The sequence below is a fragment of the Euleptes europaea genome, chromosome 4 (genome assembly GCF_029931775.1).
Source record: "Euleptes europaea isolate rEulEur1 chromosome 4, rEulEur1.hap1, whole genome shotgun sequence".
Lineage (NCBI taxonomy): Eukaryota > Metazoa > Chordata > Lepidosauria > Squamata > Sphaerodactylidae > Euleptes > Euleptes europaea.
Window position 1 is genome coordinate 98,561,765 of NC_079315.1, and position 17,961 is coordinate 98,579,725.

Here is a 17,961-nt window from a genome sequence, read left to right on the forward strand (position 1 = left end):
GGGACCCCTGATCTACACAATGTATTATCTTAGATTCTGATAAAATGTTAGTATTTTCTAAATTAATGTCTCCTTTTCTTTGCTTTGCAATATCTTCTCTGGTCTTACTGTGCAATGCTTTGGGACTTTCCTAAGAACCTCCCATCTGTCGAGATTGTAAGATGAGTTTGTGCTGGAAGCTGAAAGCTCAACCCTGCCTTTATTGTATTGTCAGTCTCCCTGGAGGATTTAGGGCACAACTAGACATTTCACTCAAACACGCGTAACTCACCCCCAATGGGCCTCCCCAAGCAGCTTTGGAGAAGGAGATAAACAGTGGGGCTTAACCTTTTTGACCAAATTCCATCCCAAGGAAAGAAAACACATTTGCAACCTCGCAGCAGGAGAAGTGTGTGTGTGTGTGTGGAGGGGGTACAACTACGAGAGTAGAAGAGTTGGGTGTGAAAAGGGTTAAACATCCACATGGACCTCCCATACATTCCTCTGCCTCAAACAATTCCCTCCCCAATTTGCCTCTTCAGAAAAAAGGTCCACTGTATATGAGATAACTCAGCCTTAAGTGTGTTACAGTACTGCCATTTTGTAGTGATGTAGATTTGAAATGGCCTTCCCAGCCAGACTTGCCCGTAGCCCTTAACCTTGAAGCTTTAGGAAACGTGAAGCTGGTGGTTATTCTGTTTATTTACATCCCACCTTTTTCCATATTGGAATTCAAGATGGCGTACAGCGTTTCCCAGAAGATCTATCCAGGCACCGACCAGATCCATTGCTCCTTAATTTCCTATGCTTTATGTTTGTTTCTTTTAAGAGCTAGCTAAGCTGAACAACCACATGTAGACGCTGAGAGAAGAGGGGTTGTGTGTATGTGGGACAAGAACTGTGCGCAAAGGTAAAATAAGGATTATTGAGCAAACGAACTGGTTGAGTTCTTACGCTTTTAATCTTTGCAGTATGTACAGGATTCTCAGTTTCTCCGCTTTCCCTTTCTAGGTGGAACAAGGATTAATCTCCTACATTCATGATGATAGCGAACAGCTGCTTGACAATTTCACCATGGTTGCAAACAGCACAGAACTGTGGAAACAGAGCTTGCCTCGGATGATATTTGTGACTATAAGACCAATAAATGACGAGTCTCCTCGTATAAAGAGAAACAAAGTACTCAGGGTAAGTAAATTTAAAACCTAAATTTCCAACGGCATAATTCCTGACTGTACATAAAATGCATGTTTATAGCGTTGCGATCTGGCCTTTGTAAGTCCCTTAGAATTATTTCACATGTATGAAAACATTACTTGCCTGTGCAGATAGCATAATACCGCAGCTCACATCAGTATTGTTTTTGCCTCAGAGAGCTTGAACTTCCTTTGTATCAGACTGGTGCAGTGGTTAAAAGTGGTGGTTTGGAGTGGTGGACTGATCTGGAGAACCAGGCTTGATTCCCCACTCTTCTACGTGAGCGGCGGAGGCTAATCTAGTGAACTGGATTGGTTTCCCCACTCCTACACATGAAGCCAGATGAGTGACCTTGGGCTAGTCACACTCTCTCAGCCCCACTTACCTCACAAAGTGTCTGTTGTGAGGAGGGGAAGGGAAGGTGATTGTAAGCCGGTTTGATTCTGCCTTAAGTGGTAGAGAAAGTTGGCATATCAAAACCAACTCTTCTTCTTTTATAGAAGTACAGCCACATGAGCCTGCTGCAGCAGAAGTAAACCAGGAATCTTGTAGTACCTTAAAGATTCCAGGGTAATGCATACGACCGTCCCATGCAGTCACTGAACTTGCAGGGAGAGACAGCAAGCATGAGTGTGGGGAGGGGCCGTGGCTCAGTGGTAGAGCACCTGCTTGGCATGCACAAGGTCCCAGGTTCAATCCCCGGCATCTCCAGTTAAAGGAACTAGGCAAGTAGGTGATGTGAAAGACCTCTGCCTGAGACCCTGGAGAGCTGCTGCCAGTCTGAATAGACAGTACTGACTTTTATGGACCAAGCGTCTGATTCAGTATAAGGCAGCTTCACGTGTTCATGAGTGAGGTGGTACCTCTCTATAGTCCTCTGGCCATCTGCAGCTGTGCAGAGGAAGTAGCCACATGAAAGCCCCCTCCCAGTGATCAGTGATGCTGCTTTCTGAATGTTGCTGATCACAAAGAGGGAGAGTTCATGTGGCCGCTTCCTCTGCTTGGTCACTCCTGCAGATGGACGAGGCAATCATATGGAGGCAGGGGGCAGGACCAGGGCACTTGTGCCTGCCCTCCCTCCCCATGCCTTCAGTGAATGAGTGTGGGGCTGCCATCTGTACCCAGTTTAATCCTGCTTTCCATCCATGTGCAGTTTTGTTCATTGAAACCAGCACCGGCTCTCCTGTTAAGCCTTCAAAAGTAGGCAAAGGATGCTGCTCAGTATTCCCCCCCCCCCCGGTATATAAAGAGTGGAGGGAACAGTTTTGATAGAATGTGCAGGGCTAATGAGCCAGTGTGGGGTAGTGGTTAAAAGAGGTGGGCTCTAATCTAGAGAACTGGGTTTGATTTCCCTCTCCTCCACATGAAGCCTGCTGGGTGACCTTGGGCCAGTCACAGTTCTCTCAGAATTCTCTCAGCCCCACCTACCTCACAAGATGTCTGTTGTGGGGAGAGGAAGGGAAGGTGATTGTAAACCACTTTGAGAATTCCTAAAAGCAGGGTATAAAAACCATGAACACATGAAGCTGCGTTATACTGAATCGGTCCATCAAAGACAGTATTGTCTACTCAGACCGGCAGCAGCTCTCCAGGATCTCAGGCAAAGGTCTTTCACATTACCTACTTGCCTAGTCCCTTTAACTGGAGACGCCAGGGATTGAACCTTGGACTTTCTACATGCCAAGCAGATGTTCTACCACTGAGCCACAGCCCCTCCCCCCACAGCCACAGCCACAGCCATCTCCTCCTCCTCCTCCTCTTCTTCTTCTAAAAAGCATTAACTTCCCTCTCCCTTCACCATCTGCACCAATTCATACAAGCATCCGGTGCACCTGACATTTACCTTTTAAATATGCTGGGAGAACTGAGACTGCAGTGTGTTCTGATTTACCCTACAATGCTAAGAACACTTTCCTGGGAGTAAGCTCCATTGAATAAAATGGGATTTACTTCTGGGTAGATCTGCTTAGGATTGCTCTCTAAAAGACTGAGCGAGAAGGCTGTACTACTTTATTACGTCTTGCATTTTTAAAAAATGTGATCATGTTTGCATGTGTAACACTTCTCCAGTAACACCAGATTCATCTACACCAGCCACCTTCCTCGGCCCCTGCTGCTTCCTAGATCTTATGTGCACCAACAGTCATCACACCTTTTCGATATGCAAGGCGATGTGGTTTAAACTTCTTAGCTGGCTCAGTCATGCAAATAATCATGAATTATCTCGCTTGCCTAATGCTGGGAGAGCGGATTTGAATGAGACTGCGGCAAATTTCCCTCTTCTCCTTTTCAACTGAGCCTGTTTCCTTGTAGTCACGAAATGATTGCACCTTGTTATAACAACAATGGATAAGACAAAGAGCTGTTCTCCTTCTTTTCACAGTTAAAAATGATAAAATTTAAGAATATCCTTCTTGGCTCTCCGATCAGTTTCCATAGGTAGGGCTGTTGAATTAAAAAAAATTCGGTATAGTTCGGATTCGGCTGAATTCGGCCTGTTTAGATTCGGCATATGCCGAAGTCCGAACTCCCCCACTTCGGGTCCATGCAATTCGGCGGGAATTCAAAGTTCGGGAAAAAAATTCGGCCGAATAAAGCCATTAAAAACACAACCGCGCCTTTCCGCGGCTCTGGGGGGGGCATTTTTTGGGGTAGAGGTCCCAAACTTTCAGCAGAGCTTCAAAGGACGTTTCTTGAAAGACCCCCCAAGTTTTGTAAAGATTGGGTCGGGGGGGGGCTGAGATATTGGCCCCGAAAGGGGTCCCCCCACCCTTAATGTGCATCTCTGAGCAGAGCTTGCCGCCCACGCACAAAGCTCCCAGCCCCGACAAACAGCTGAGAAGTTTTTTATGAATGAGGGAAAACCTGAAGACACACAACTGAAACTCCCCCTCAAACCAGGGAGAGAGAGACTCAAGGGGGAACACACACCCCAGGCAGAACCGGCAAAAGCCCCCTTTGGCGTCCCCCCCCACCCACAGAAACTGCTCCCTCCCCACACACACACAGACTCTGCTTCCCCCCCCCCACACACACACAGGAGAAAAATTATAGATTAAAGCCCCCAAAGGGGTCTTACTGTGGCTGTCTTCTGTTCCATCAGGAGGGGCTGGGGAGGACTGGGTAATCCAAGACGTTTCCATTTAGGCACGGGACGTTTTGCTCTGAAGGAGATGCATACAGGATCCCATTCATCCCAATAGGGGAAAGGGGAAAGGGGAAAGCCCATATCTCGGGACCCCCTGACCCAATGTTTACAAAACTTGGGTGGTCTCTTAAGAAGGCTTGTCTGAAGCTCCGCTCAAAGTTTGGGATCTGCACCCCCAAAAATGCGCCCCCTGCAGCCACGGAAAGAGAAAAGGGGGGGAGCCGATATTTCTGCCCCCACTGAACCCATCTTTACAAAGCTTGGGTGGTATCTTAAGAAGGATTGTTTGAAGCTATGCTGAAAGTTTTGGGGCTGTATCCCCAAAAATGCACCCCCTGCAGCCATGGAAAGAAAAAAGGGGGGAGCCCATATCTCGGGACCCCCTGACCCAATGTTTACAAAACTTGGGGGGGCATCTTAAGAAGTCTCTTCTGAAGCTCCACTGAAAGTTTGGGGTTTGTACCCCCAAAAACGCACCCCCTGCAGCCATGGAAAGAAAAAAGGGGGGAGCCCATATCTCGGGACCCCCTGACCCAATGTTTGCAAAACTTGGGTGGTCTCTTAAGAAGGCTTGTCTGAATCTCTGCTGAAAGTTTGGGGTCTGTAGTCCAAAGAATACGCCCCCTGCAGCCACAGAAAGGAGTGAATGTGCACAAGCACCCCCCCACACACACAAGGATTTCCCTCTCTCTCTCTCTCCCCGGCCGGGCCGCACATCAGCTGATTCCTCCAGTACTCAATCCTGACTGATTGGCCAGAAGAAGACCCAGCTTGGCCACCGATTGGCCGGGGGAGGAGAATGCGGCTTACTGACGGTTATGCTGCTTACTGACGGCCCGAATTTGCCGGATTTATTCGTGAACTCCCGAACTCGCTGAATTCGGCCCCCCCGGTTGCCCGCCATTTTTGAGTTTGGTTCGTCCCGAACTAAAAACCACCGAATCAGGGGAAATTCGGCTGTTTTTCAGTTCGGGCCGAACCGAATCAACAGCCCTATCCATAGGATTTGCCCTCCTAACCCTTCATAATTTTTCTAACTTTCTCCTGAATCCTTTCCAACTTGCTTTGCATCCATTCTGATATTTTGAAGTTCTGGCTAGATAAATTGTGACCTGTTTTGAATGGGTGCCACCAGTATTTTAGAGCTGATATTGTGTTGTGACTTGACTAAGCGTCAGGAATGGATATATCCCTGGTTCAAATCTCCTCTTGCCATGAAGCTCACTGGGTGACCTTGAGAAAGTCATTTTCTCTCAGATTATGGTACCTAACCTAGTTGGTATTAGGATAAATTGGAGCAAGGGAGAACTGTATATGCTACAGTGAGCTCATTGGAAGAATAGTGTAACAGAAAACATGTAATAAGTCAAGCACAAGTCAATCTAGAGTACAGTGTATGTACATAACACCCCTCCCTGGCCCCTCCACACATATTGGCATGGCTTTTCTTCTACTCAACCAATGATGGGTGAAAGGGTTATAGGACTGTCTCTATGCTATAGGTCCCCTTACCATTCTCTGGGTGTTTCCACAGCTCTCCCCACCTTATTAGCTTTTGTGGCACATAGGTGAGCTACCCAGGGGCTAGGTAATGGATGGGTTTGTCTCTGTCCTTTTATCAGTGCTCAGAATTGTAGTAACTAAACCTCCCCCTCACTGAGAGACGTATTGGAGGAATAATCAGTCTTAGGGAATGTTTAAGTGAACCATTGTAACTAAATGGACCACATCATCTTAAGTTCTCGATGAATGGGCCTCTTGTGGAGTGATTAATATATTCGGCTTGTGTTTTGGATTATTAAAACATTGAATGCTTCCATACCAGAGTTGTTTTTTCATGTCCATCTTGCTTCAATTTAGCAAAAATGCCAATTCTTTCTTTCTGGCCATCATTTACAATCTTTAAGTACGGTACAAAGAACTGTAGTTCAGCTACTGTACAGAGCTATAACCACAAGGGGGCCATATTTTCATTTGTGTGGAAGCATTTCCATTCATTAAAAATTGTTCAGGTTCTTATAGCATTTAATTTAATTGCCCAGTAGAGAGGAATTACAAAAATTGCACACAGCTAAAATGGTAATCTACAAGCGTTTGTGTATAAACAAATTCCATTCGGAGCAGGGGGCTTGCTTGGAAGTAATGACCTGACAATTTAAAGTGTAAACTGATCAGTTAATTGGACTGTGCATATACTGTGACATGCTGTTTAGTGCATTTTAGACCCTCACAAACAAGGTCCCAAAACAACCTTTGTACCATGGCATAACATGTGATGTTTTTAGATGCCCAATTATTGTATTTGACCAAAGTGAGCAGCAAAGAAGAATAAGCATAAAGGACAGCAGATGCTGTCTATGCATTTTTCATTCTGTTCTTCATACAGATGTTTAGACCGCCACCCTATATAATGCGGATGGAGTCAGAAAGTAGCCCATCATTCCCAATATTCCCAATATTTCAGGGATCCCTAGTCAATTTCTTCTTTTTTCCTACTGCTTACCTAGATCCTTTTCTAGTACCAAGCCATGTTTGTATTTTATTGGTACTCTGCCTTTCTCCCATTGTGGAACTCCGGGTGGTATAAATAAGGTTCCCAGAAGGTCTCCCACTGAGGTTCTGACCCACTTAGCTTCAGCAAAACTGCCAGGTCACACGTCTTCCAGTTTGCCAGAGGATTTAGTACCTGAAGCTTTATGTCCATAAAGGTAAAGGTAGTCCCCTGTGCAAGCCCCAGGTTATTACTGACCCATGGGGTGAAATCACATCCCGACGTTTACTAGGCAGACTGCATTTATGGGGTGGTTTGCCATAGCCTTCCCCAGTCATCTACACTTTACCCCCAGCAAGCTGGGTACTCATTTTACCAACCTCAGAAGGATAGAAGGCTGAGTCAACCTTGAGCCAGCTACCTGAAACTGACTTCTGTTGGGATTGTACAAAATTGCACAGCATTAATCGAAGTGTTTCAGAGGAAACAACTGTAGATTGGATCCAAGCCAATAGGGTTCGTTCCAAAGGTAGCATTCAGATCACAGAAGGACTTCGTCTGTAAGTGGAAGCACACCTCTGGATCCAGCCCAAAGATTCTTATAACTCTTTAAAGAATAATGGATTCATGATGCCATAGGCTTTTGTAGAATTGCCCCATTTGGTGGAGTAGGCTTTAGGCCACACAACACAATAAATGTGTTCATTTGTCAGGTGCAACAAGTATCTTTTTTGTTGTTTTGGAGATTATTTGAAATTTGGAGGGAAACGATTAATTTATCTTAAACACAGCTTACCCCCAAATCTTACTTATGAAACAGTTTCTAAGATAGCCTCGTTATATTTAACAAAGTGCAGATATTGATAAAGGGGGTTGCACCCTGCAGCTTTGCAGTTATGCTTACAAAAGTTAACCAGCCTACAAAATCTTTTATTAGCCCTCCATCTGGTGCATATTAAAGTAGGGCCTTTGCAGCTGAACTATCTGGAAAAAGAAAATCTTTCCTGGTTACGACCATTTCTCTTCTTCAGTCACCTGGAAGCAATTCTTACCATAGGTGGACAGAGAAATGGCTGTTTATGATCCAGCAAGAGCAATCTGTGAGTGTAAGCAGGTTTCTCTCTGCAGGGGTCTTCTCTCTAAAGCTAGCATGAGAGGGAGAAACAGCACCATCTACATGGTACTCCTGGTCGGAACATTCAATCCCTAACAAATTATCAATGCCTAACAATTTAGGTACCTAACAGAGCTAAATATGAAAATTTGACTTTATTAAAATAACCCAATACCTAATAGGTGAGTTCTTGTTCAGAAAATCTGTTTGTTATGCTTTTATCCTGCCCCTCCTCCAAGGAACTCAGAGTAACATACTTGTTTCTCCCCTCCCAGTTTCCTCACAACATCCCTGTGAGGTAGGTTAGGCTGAGAGCAGGTGCCTGCTTTTTGGTTGCTCAGTGTGCTTCATAGCAGAGTGCAGATTTGAACATGGGTATCCCAGATCCCAGTCCAACACTAACCATTTCTCTTTGCTGGTGCAGAATGCCTTGTCAGGATGCATTCAGGATTGGGTAGTGTCTTAGGGTGTACAATAACTTCTGTATAAGTGGTCCACTATCTTGGATGTCTTCCACATGGCAAAATATTCCTCTGTCCCTTTTATGGTAGACAAACGCTGTTGTTAAGAAAGAGGAAGGCTAAAATAAAGTGCTCGACAACTTCGTAGATTCTCAAACAGCTTTTGTATTGGCAGTGGTTAGAGAAAAACCACACTTCCGCAGTTCCCATTACTGTCTGGCTTATGAGACAGAGCAAAGGGTGGAAAGAAAAAAGTGTCTGTGTTTTGTTCAGCGGTAAGGTAGATATAAATCTACCATGTTAGTCTACCAAGCCCCTATCTTCTTTGACAAGCAGCCTCTCTCTAGACAGAGTATCATTTAGAGGTATTTCATGTTATTTTAACCATTTTTTAGCTGGAGATGCTGGGGATAGAACTTGGGACCTTCTGCATGCAAAGCAGATGCTCTACCACTGAGCCATGGCCCCACCATTTGTTTTCCATTAGTTTTAATGGGAAGCACAGGTAAATGGGCCACACCCTGTTTACTGCTTGGGGGGACCAAGTACTGGCCTTTCCACCTGCAAGTATGAAAAAGTCATCCTTTCAAAATGTCATAAATATTTTATATGTGGGATTGAATCCAAATGAATTACAGCGTCATTTTTGCTCACAAATCGAAGGACCCTGCATACCTATTTGCTCCAGGATCAAAGGAGCATGCCTATTATATCAGGTGCTGTGGAACACAGGCAGGATAATGCTGCTGCAGTCGTCTTGTTTGTGGGCTTCCTAGAGGCACCTGGTTGGCCACTGTGTGAACAGACTGCTGGACTTGGTGGGCCTTTCCTATGTTCTTATGAAGCAGTAGCATATATGGATTTTTAAGCCTGCTCAGGTCATTGAACAGTCCAGCTACAGCCCTTCTTGAGGGAAGCAAATGCTTCCCACTGCAACAAGAAACCAGATTCCTGTCGAGAGACGGCACTGCAAAATTAAATGAGCTCTCCGGCTGTCTGATTTCTGTGGAACACCCTATATCCATTTCCTTTGTTCTTTAATATATTACCCCAAAACACACTTATGTGATTGAATTTCACCGCTTAAGTATCTGTTTTCCCAAAGCAAAGGCTCCATCAGATAACCAGATCCATCTAAATGTTCAATGTAACATTTATTACCCAACAGCCCTTTAAAATCTGTTTTGTTACTTAGAGGGAAGGAGATCAATAGGATAAAATGTGATGGAATAAACACACAAAAAGATATAGACGGAGATAGTCGAAGCAATCCTAAACAGGCCTACTCAGAAGTAAGGCCTCATTTATTCAATAAGGTTTATTCTCAAGAAAGTGGATTGCAGACATTGACAGTGTTTCCTTAGATGTCTGATCCTTTTCTGCTATAGGGAAGAAGAAGAAGAGTTGGTTTTTATATGCTGACTTTCTCTACCATTTAAGGAAGAATCAGACCGGCTTACGATCACTTTCCCTTCCCTTTCCCTCCCCGCAACAGACACCCTGTAAGGTAGGTGGGGCTGAGAGAGCTCTAAGGGAGCTGTGACTAACCCAAGGTCACCCAGCTGGCTTCATGTGGAGTAGTGGGGAATCAAACCCGGTTCTCCAGATTAGAGTCCACTACTCCTAACCACCCGCTCTTAACCACTACACCACGCTTTATATTCAAAAGATTATGGCCAAAGAAAATGGGGGCTTTTAACTTGAGTTGCTCAGACAGCAATCCAGTACTTCCACCAGACCACACAACTGAGAGACGTGTCAAAAGCAGTTTCTGATATGGAGCATGCTGATGGGGTGGAGATCGGTTATAGGAATATGCGGTTCTCTTTGCTCCCCCCCCCCAGCTTCATTCGTTTTCATTACATTTGTCAATATACATGTTGGTCTTCGTTATTGCATTTTAGTTTAGTTTTCAATTGGTTTTAATGGGAAGCACATTGAAAATGTCTCCCTCTTTTGTCATATTCTCCTTGGATGAGTTCAGGGTTTGGCAGATCCAACGCAGTGGCAAGCGTGGCCGATGAATGGGAAATGGTGCCTTGCACAGGGCATGTCATATGCTGTCAGCTGTTTAGCATCGGTATGCCACTGAGATAGGGGCATCTGCCACAAAGAATGTGCCAGTCTTTTAGTGCCACAAGTGTCCTTTAGGTTTTTGCTGTGCCAGGCCAACCGTGTGATCCTAAGAGCCTTTGCCTGACAGAAAGTCCCACTTAGCAGACTTCAGTAGGTTTATGAGTGGACTTGCTTAGGATGGCTTTGATGGACATAGAAGAGAGTAACTCTTCTTAGGATTGCAAGGTTTCAGTGCCATCTATGCAAACTTACTCCAGTCAAAGCCCTCTGCACTCTAAAGGGGCTATTCCTCTGAAATCCTTTTGCAGTGAGTTTGCCAGGTCAGATTTCAGATTCAGATTTATTATTAATACAGCATAAGCCATTAAAACACGTGTCATTTATACAAAAGGTAAAAAATTATAGCAGTTCAAGCAAAAACATTCCTAATTAAAATTTCCAAATAATTTATAATAGATAAAATTGACCAAATTATGATTGCAATTGCCCAACATTAGGGGTCGAACTTTATATGCTATTGCACAAAATTTGGCTACCTGTTTTGCCATCTGGGCATTCCCTTCCCAGAGGAGACTTTTCATTCTCCCTTCATCTGAGCTGACTGTGATTTGGCTGAGCAGGGGAATGATTAGCTTACAACGAGTTTCTTCGTAGAAGGAACACCTGAACAAAACATGCTCTATAGACTCCAATTCCCCCGACTTACAAGGGCACACCCATTCTGTTATTTGAAGCTTCTTAAATCTGCATTGTAAAATCGCCAAAGGTCAGGCGTTAGCATCTCGCTAGTGTAAAAGCTCTCCTTTGCTTGTAGTTTACCAGGTCAAACTGTAACAAATTTGTCTTTTGCACGTGCACTTTTGAAGTGGTATTTGATTTTTTCTTTTTGCACACTGCCAATAAAGGTGCATTCCCACTGTTAACACCTTTGTATTCATCAATGTGTTGCATACAAATGCCAGTGAAAGAACCACAACCCTGGTTGATCTTCCATTAGAGTTGCATGAAGAAGTGTGATGAATGTGTGGCATCTGGCTTTGGATGTCCACCTTCCCTACATTAATTAATTAATGAATTAACTTCATTTATTCCCCACCTTTGTGAGGATCAACATGCCGAATGAAGAACAGCTGCTCCATGCTGGACACACAGGCAGTCGTGAGCAAACCTCAGCAACTGCTTCAGCCAATGATAGAATTACTTAAGCTGTGAAGAATTGTATTTTTAGACAGCCAGTTCAGATCTTTTATTTGGGAAGAAAGAGAAGGCTGGATCTCTGCTAAGAACTACTAGGAAGAATTTAGGTATCCTGTAGAGATGGCTATGTGGTGTCCAGAATGCCAGATCTGCCTCCTGAAATGATTTATTGTAGCCCTTACTGGCTTGATCAAATACTTTTTCCCCTCACTGTAGATGTTGCCCTATTGTTTCTGGTTGCAAAAGGGCCCCCATAACAGTTCAAGCTTCAGGGCCCCAAAAATGTAGATCTTCCACTGTGTTTCACACAGAGGCCAACCTGCATTGGAGGGCCAAACGAACAAGGCATAGAGGCGGAGGCACTCCCCTGCTGCTGCCCCCTCCCCAGCACTGGTATTCTGAGCTTTGCTGCCTCTGTAGATGGAGGCTCCTTTCAGTCACCATGGCTAGTAAGGCACTGATGTAGCTCCTGTCCTTGAATCTATTTAATCCCCCTTTAAAGCCATCTGCGCTCAAGGCCATCACTTATCTCCATTGGGTGTGAATCCCACAGTTTGATTACTCGTTAAGTTAAAGAAGTGTTTCCTTTTGACTGTCTTGAACCTATTTCCTGAGTTCTAGTTTTATGGGAAAGGGAGAAAAAGCTCTCCCTATCAGTTTTCTCCACCCCAAGAATTCTTGTAGTGTGACAAAAATACTCTCCTAGCTCCCAGATGACTGTCTGAAGAAGACAACAGTCCGAAAGAATTCAAAAGGTGGACATCTCTGCCGTAAAGTTTATAGAGGGAGTGGTGAATTGGGATAAAAAGGGGTATAAGGGATGGATAGTGAGAATATGTTGAGTTACAGTAAAAATCTGAGAACCAGTGTGGCGTAGTGGTTAAGAGCTGTGGTTTGGAGCGGTGGACTTTAATCTGGAGAACCAGGTTTGATTCCCCACTCCTCCACATGAGCTGCAGATGCTAATCTGGCGAACTGGGTTGGTTTCCCTACTCCTGCACATGAAGCCCGCTGGGTGACCTTGGGCTAGTCACACTCTCTCAGCCCCACCTACCTCACAGGGTGTCTGTTGTGGGGAGGGGAAAGGATGGTGATTGTAAGCCAGTTTGATTCTTCCTTAAGCGGTAGAGAAAGTCAGCATATAAAAACCAACTCTTCTTCTTCTTCATTGGTTTTTAAAACTGGATCAAGTTGAAAGAAAATTTCTTGAGGCTTTACTGGTTTTGGAATCCTGCCGAGCCTTTTTAACATGGCGTCTTTCTTATGACCTGTTCTGTGAAGTCCAGAGCATTAGCAGTGGTCCATTTCTTGTGCTGCTTCTTTCAGTCATAGATCAGTCTGCTATCCAAGACTGCAATGAAACCACGGTCAGTGCTGAGACAAGTAGCTATGTAAGTGCTCCCAGAGTGAGTAATACAAATATCTTAGCAAGAATTCAAATGCTCCCAGGCTATGCAATTTCTTGTACTGTTCCTTCAAATACCAATTCTTGCAGCGTGTGCTTTGATGTATTTGAAATTCCAACAGTGCAGTCTTAAACAGAGTTACATCTGGGAGGGGCTGTGGCTCAGTGGTAGAGCCTCTGCTTGGCATGCAGGCGGTCCCAGGTTCAATCCCCGGCATCTATAGTTAAAGGGACTAGGCAAGTAGGTGATGTGAAAGACCTCCGCCCGAGACCCTGGAGAGCCACTACCATCCTGAGTAGACAATACTGACTTTGATGGACCAAGGGTCTGGTTCAGTATAAGGCAGCTTCATGTGTTCATCTGTCTTAGCCCATTGACTTCAATGGAGTTAGAAGGGTGCAACTCTAGTTAGGATTGCACTGTGAATTATAAAGCTTCATCCACTCATTTCAACTACAAAGTTTTACATTTAACAACTTCCAGCAACCAGAATCAGTATGTGTAATATTTTCCTGTTCTTTCTCTTCTCTAAGGTCTGGGTGGGATCAATCACTGAAATAACTGTGAATGATCTCTGTGCAGAAGATCAAGATTCCTCTCCTGCCGAACTAATATACTCTGTTTCACCTCCAAATAATGGTCATCTAGCTCTCAAGTCTTCTCCAAACAAAAATATCCTCAATTTTACCCAAGCTCACATTGAAGAAGGCCAGTTAGTGTTTGTCCATAGTGGTACGTAAGTGAAATGCTCATATGAAGATGATATGAAGGTTTTTAATTCTGTTGTAACAACTGAGAACATAAGAGTTTTGGTAGATGTAGTCCAGCATCCTGTTTCCAACAGAGAGAGGCCAAAGCCACCCACCAGCTTCTGCCACCCACCAGCAATTTGCAACTGAGAGGTTTACTTCCTATGAACATGGGTGTTTCTTTTAGTCATTTTGGTTGGTAGGCATCGGTGGACCTATCTTACATATAAGTTGAAGAATCCCTTTTTAAAACCACTTGAGGGCCAAACTACTCAAGACATTTTTAATGAGCCCAGAGCAGACTTGCTTTACTCATAGCCACTCAGCAGCTGTGGAGAAAATCCATTTAAGCTCTGCATGGTCCCTATTCGTCTTGAGAGCACAGTGTGGAGGAAAGAAGGGTTCCTGCCTTCCCTCTGGGCTGTTTTCCCATGCTGAAATGACCCCATTCCTCCCTCTCCAGGCCACTTTGGCTCCAGAAGACAAAGTGGGGGAGAAGCAGGAGCTCCTCCCTCCACACCATGGTCCAAAGCCAAATTGCCCCCCTCCCCACTCAATTTTAAGTGGACGTTTCCCTCAGCTGCTGCTGGCCCAATAAAAAAAAGTGTGTGACCATCACAAAATCCAGTAGGTACTTCATTATGTGTAGTGTGGGGAAGTACTTCCTTCTGTCTGTCCAACATCTACTGCCATCAACTTCATTGGGTGCTCAGGTTCCAGATATCATAGCCATTAGTCATATTCTGGAGATCTCCTGCTATTACAACTGATCTCCAGCCGACAGAGATCAGTTCACCTGGAGGAAATGGCCGCTTTGGCAATTGGACTCTTTGGCATTGAAGTCCCTCCCCTCACCAAACCCCGCCCTCCTCAGGCTTCCACCCCAAAAACTTCCCGCCAGTGGTGAAGAGGGACCTGGCAACCGTATTGTCAGACCCTACTGTTCAAGCTACTTTAATGAAAGCAAAATGGGGATGATAAAATAGTTACGGCCTTCCAAGTTGTTGGCTAGGCTGCACTGACTTGATTCACATGACCGAATCAGATTGTGTTTTTCCACTCACACGACACAACTGCCCAGATATGCCACAGCAGAATCTATATGCTTCCTGGCCTTCCTTGCCGTCATACTGTTGGCCAATTTGCTCTTATGAAGCACTCTTTAAAAAAAGAGAATGGCATGCAGAGTTGGAATGAATAGTTGGACTAGTTGAGATTAGGGTCCATGGTGGGGAGCAAAGGCTGGAAATGGCCTTTCCTGTCTGGTTGGTTGCCAACAGGCCTGGAGAAAAATGCTCTGTCCCTTTAACAGAGGCTGAATGTATGGAAATTGGTAGCTGAAGTTTTTCATGGCATAGAGGTAAATCACACTACCTGGTGCATATTATCCTGTTAAGCCTCTGTTAAAGAAGGAGGACGTTTTTCTCCAGGCCAGTTGACAACCATAATCTCTGAATCTCTGAGAGTGACTGACTACAGTCACAAGTTCACAAGGTTGGAAGAGACCACAAGGGCCATCCAGTCCAACCCCCTGCCATGCAGGATCCCACAATCAAAGCACTCCTGACAGATGGCCATCCAGCCTCTGTTTAAGACCTCCAAAGATGGGGACTCCATTACCTTTAGAGGCAGCGCATTCCACCGTCGAACCGCCCTCACAGTCAGAAAGTTCTTCCTAATGTTTAGGTGGAATCGCTTTTCTCTTAGTTTAAATCCATTATTCCGTGTCCTAGTCTCTGGAACAACAAAGAACAAGCTAGTTCCCTCATCAACATGACATCAGAGGTATGCAGAATCCAGCCACATTCTCTTCCTGCTGTGCGTACTGACTTTTGCTTTAAAAATCTCTGTTTGGAAATGTCTAATTATTAATAATAGATAAAACTTTGGAACTCCCTCCCCAGGGAGATTCGACTGTCTCCCTATATGGGTGTCTTTCCAGTGGGTGAAGACTTTGTGTTTCATTTGGCATACCCCTCAATAACGGTTATTGGCCCTCCTTCCTCGTTCTGGTGTTGTACGTCTATGCACTTTTATCAAATTATTTTATAATTTAAAATGTCATTTTAAATTGTTCAGATATTTTAATGTTTTCATGTTCGCTGCCTTAGGGGCCCTGATCAGGTAGAAAGGCGGCACAATTAATTATGGCCTCTAATGTCATGATACCAAAGCTGCAGTGCAGCATGGCCTATTCAGATCCCCCATGGATAACATGATACAGGCTACTGCTGTAAGGGCGCACTCCTGTTATAAGCCCCATTGCACCACATGGCACTTGCTTCTGAGTAGGCCTGTTTTCACAGTGCTTGAAAATGTCCCTATAAAGTAAGGAAAATGGCATCTGAGTCCATCTTTAAAAAAGAAACTATTCTATGCAAGATTCTATGCATAGTCTTCATTGAAACTCGCCTGGATTTATTTCAAATGGGCTACATAATGTTACTTTTTGTAAACATCTTAACTCGCACTGTCAAGCCTTTCAGTGGAACAATAGCCTTACGAGAATTCATTGCTGTTACCCTTTTAGGAGCCATGTCTGGAGGCTTCAATTTCCAGGTGACGGATGGTGTAAACTTTGCGCCACGACAAATTTTCAGTATCACGGCTCAAGCGCTCGTAATCCACCTAGAAAATAACAATGGGCTGGAAGTCTTTCCAGGTAGGACTTCATATTTGTATTTCACTTTTATTCAGGAAATAGGAAAATAGAATTGTGGACTAGAGTGTCTACCAGTATTAGGTAGAGAACACGTGCCAGGGCATAAAATGCCTTAAATGTGCATTTGCCAAAGTTTGTGTTGTCTGTTGTTTAATGTTTCCATGATGAATATTCTGCCATGGTGTTTCACCTCAGGAGAACTTATTTATTTGCTTGTTCTCTCACTAATATATATCCAAAGCAGCTTACAATATTAAAAGCAATGTTAACTTACTCCCAAAGAAACTGGTTCCTAATCACATGTTGAGGTTAGGATTAGGTTCAGTGTGTATCACAGCCTGACCACTGCCTGTTCAAGACACAGGTAAATGTGGCACTGGCGCGCTGCAGGTGCGCTGGTCAAATTGGTCTGCTGATGTAGATTAATGGATCCAACTGACTGAGAGATGGTAGCACAGCAAAGCCAGGCCTACATGGATAACTCATCTGTCCTAAACGCCTTTCAGTCTGGATTTGAGTTCTATTGCCTGAAACGCCGTGCATTTGCTGAAGCCTGACACAGACTATGCTAAGGAATGAAGAAAACCTTTGTGGCTTTAGTTGATTATGTCTGTTTAACTGCAGTCAAAAGCTGTGCCTCTCTGTTGCTCTTACTGGATCTGCCGGCAGCCTTTGATACAATGGATCATGCCTTCTTACTGCGTGGAGGAAGAAAGTTGGATTGAGGGATGTACCTTGATGTGAAGAAATGCGTTTTTCTTTGGAGGTGTGAACTGAGCAGAACCTTCACCTTAAGTCTTGCAAAGTTTTTCTCTCTCTTGGCAGAGAATAAGCAGGGTGCGTGGGTGGGAGGAGTCAATCAAAGTGCTTTCCACCCTCACCTTAGCCACCCTTTTAGATATACTAAAAGGTCTAACAAGATACAATGGGATGGTCAAGCACCCACCCACTCCCACATGCTAGTCAGGTGATGTCTACCAGGGAACAGAGTTTTAGAGGGAACAGAGTTTTAGAGGACTTAAGGTGCTAGAAAGGGAACAGAGTTTTAGAGGACTTAAGGTGCTAGAAAGGCTTTGGGGAAGTTTTCCTGGAGACTTCAGGAAAAGCTTCCTTGGCCTGGCCTGACCTGGTCAGTGGGGGGGGGGGGAGAAAGAGGGATGATAAAGTCCCATGAGCGAGGAGGAGGGTCTCTTTTGTTCCAATTCCAGTGCAAAAAGAGTACCTGTATGCAAATGAGCATTTAGGCATAACTTGATGATAACTTTCAGTGTATCTTCAAAGTGGCCATTAAATAATAAACTACGGATAGAGTAACAGCAAACTTTTACCTGAGGTCTGTAGGTGGCGGCCATTGCCGCACTGAGCCGAGACTTCAAAGTAATGAGAACCCTTTAGCTTAACTGTGACCTTTAAAGCTAAAGAGCCTGCCCAAGGTTGAATACTAACTAGGGCATGTACAGGGACAGGTACAGAGGAATTGC

The 17,961-nt window shown here is 44.5% G+C and overlaps 1 protein-coding gene across 1 annotated transcript in view; it reads left to right on the forward strand.

Moving 5' to 3' along the window:
- The window catches only part of LOC130477051 (chondroitin sulfate proteoglycan 4-like), a 46,116-nt gene that overhangs the window by 17,790 nt on the left and 10,365 nt on the right, over positions 1-17,961 (forward strand). Inside the window, 3 exon segments of the mRNA XM_056849044.1 lie at positions 991-1,167; positions 13,603-13,801; positions 16,349-16,480. Coding sequence (XP_056705022.1) covers positions 991-1,167; positions 13,603-13,801; positions 16,349-16,480 — 508 coding nt within the window.